This window comes from Arachis ipaensis, chromosome B03 (genome assembly GCF_000816755.2).
Source record: "Arachis ipaensis cultivar K30076 chromosome B03, Araip1.1, whole genome shotgun sequence".
NCBI classification, from domain to species: Eukaryota; Viridiplantae; Streptophyta; class Magnoliopsida; order Fabales; family Fabaceae; genus Arachis; species Arachis ipaensis.
Window position 1 is genome coordinate 27,271,924 of NC_029787.2, and position 2,269 is coordinate 27,274,192.

At 53.1% G+C, this 2,269-nt stretch overlaps 1 protein-coding gene across 1 annotated transcript; it reads right to left on the reverse strand.

The window, feature by feature from the left end:
* Positions 451–1,569, reverse strand: LOC107632821. Its single transcript, XM_016336471.1, has one exon. It carries the CDS (start codon positions 1,567–1,569, stop codon positions 451–453), a length of 1,119 nt encoding a protein of 372 aa, XP_016191957.1.

The following is a 2,269-nucleotide window of genomic DNA, read 5'->3' on the forward strand; positions in this document are numbered from 1 at the left end:
AATACGCCAGCTGCCTTCATAGATTCTTTCTTTAAGGAGAGGCCGGCACTGTCGCAGGCAACTGCCGTCTCTAGGTCTCCCTTTATGGAACCAACTGTTCCCTTGTCCGTTATGAACTTCATTGTTAGGAACTTGGTACATATTACAGTTGAGAATTCATTGATAGTCTTCCTCCCTAGGATAATGTTATAAGCAGTGGAATCTCTAAGGACTACAAAGTCTGCCATAACCGATTTCCTGGTGTCACCAGTTCCTAGGCTGATTGGGAGAGAGATCGTCTCGTCGGGTTTGATGTAGTTGTCACCTAGTCTCATGACTCCGTGTTGGTGATTTTTGAGTCGGATTCCTTGAGTCCCATGGCGTTGAACACGTTTCTAAATAAGATATTAGAGTTGGCTCCCGTGTCGACGAGGATGCGCCTAACCAGTCCTGTTCCGACCATTGCTGTAACTACCATGGGGGGGTTTCGGGGAGGTCGTTGAACCATTTATCTTCTGGGTCAAAGGATATTGTGGGGTGGCTTTTGCTGGTGGCGGGGCCATCTGTTGAGATGGAGAGCACCCGGGTGTCCCTTCTCACTGCCGACTTGGATTTAGGGGAGCTGTCGCGCCCGACCACAATGTTGACCACGAAAGTTGGGGGGTTACTGGTATCTCCTGGGGGTTCTTGCCTTGGCTTGACAGTTCGGCTCCGATCTTCCTCGGAGCGCTCCCTTTCCCGCCTCCTCCTCTCCCTAATGAGCTGGGAGAATTCGCTCAGTTTTTCCTCTATGATGGCATGTTCCAAGGCATCCTTGAGGTCGAAGCAGTCTTGTGTTTTGTGACCAAATTCCTTGTGGTAATCGCAATAAACGCTTTTTTTGCCTCCCGTTCTCGCTTTCAGGGGTCTGGGTCTGGATAAGATTCCTTTGTCTGCAATTTGTTGGTAGACTTCTACTATAGGTGCCGTGAGTGGCGTGTAGTTCGTGAACCTTCCTACCCGTGGTTGCTTGGGTAACTTGTTTAGGGTGCCATCCTTGGGAGTTTCTTTGTACCTGTCGACATGGGGTGTCTGCCGAGCTGGCGGGTTGGGGAGCTGCCGTTTATTAGCTGCTACAACCTGACTGACCTCTTCATCATTGATGTATTCCTTGGCTACGCTTTGGATTTTCTGCATGGTCCATACATGTTTGGTTGTGAGGTGTTTCCTAAAGTCTTCATTTAGCAGGTCATTCGTTAGGCATAGGCTAGCAACTGAGTCCGTGAGGCCGTCGATCTCCAGACATTCGTCGTTAAACCTATCTAGGAACTTTCTAGTCGGCTCCCCAGGTTTTTGGGTAACCCCTAATAAGTTGATTGGGTGTTTTTCATTGGCTATGCGTGTCGTGAACCGGACCAGGAACTTCTGGGATATGTCTGGAAAAGTTGTGATGGACCCTTGTGGGAGGGTGTTGAACCATCGGATCGACGGCCTGGCCAGCGTCACGGGGAAAGCCCGGCATCTGACCGCGTCACCTACCCCTTCCAGGTTCATCATTGCTTCGAAGGCTGTGACATGCTCCTGGGGGTCCTTGGTCCCATCATACCTCATGTCTGTCGGCTTGTCAAAATTCCTTGGGAGTCGGACCTTAAGGATTGAGGGGTGAAAAGGGGTGGCTCCCATAATAATGGGATCTTGTTGTTTCTTGGCCTCCCCTTTCTGGGACCCCCAGCGGCTTTCCGACTTATTTCGAGTAGGTCTCGAAGTTGCTTGTGTGTGCGCCTCTTCGTGTCTTGTTAGGCTTCTACCTTGGCTGTCGCGTACTTGGGAAGGGGAGCGGGTGCGGGCGTGGGTCCGGCTGACGCTGCTGTGCGAGTGGCTGGCGTCTTCGTGGGATTGGCCCCTCGCCGCCACCTCCCGCTCAAGGTTTTGTACTCTATGCCTGAGCTCTTGCATAATCCTGGCGCTGTTGGCTCCTGTCCCCCGAAGGGGCGCCTTTCGGGGGTCTTGGTGTACATTTGGTTGGGTTGAACGGACGGTCTCGGATGTTCGGCAGCGCGAGCTGTCGAGCTCACCCTGCTCAAACCGGCCCCGCCTCCTTCGCGAAGCTCCTCTAAAGTGATGGGTCGCTCCATGTCTGTGCCGGGGTCCCCACAGACGGCGCCAATGTTCGTTACCGGTTGTTCTCGTGTTGTCGGTAGGTGATGAGTAGGAGAGAGAGGGGGAGACCTCGAGCTGGCATGGAGCGAGGGATATCGTGCGCTGGTGACATCGGAGGTTGAACGGAGGGGGGTGGCCACCTGCAAAGACA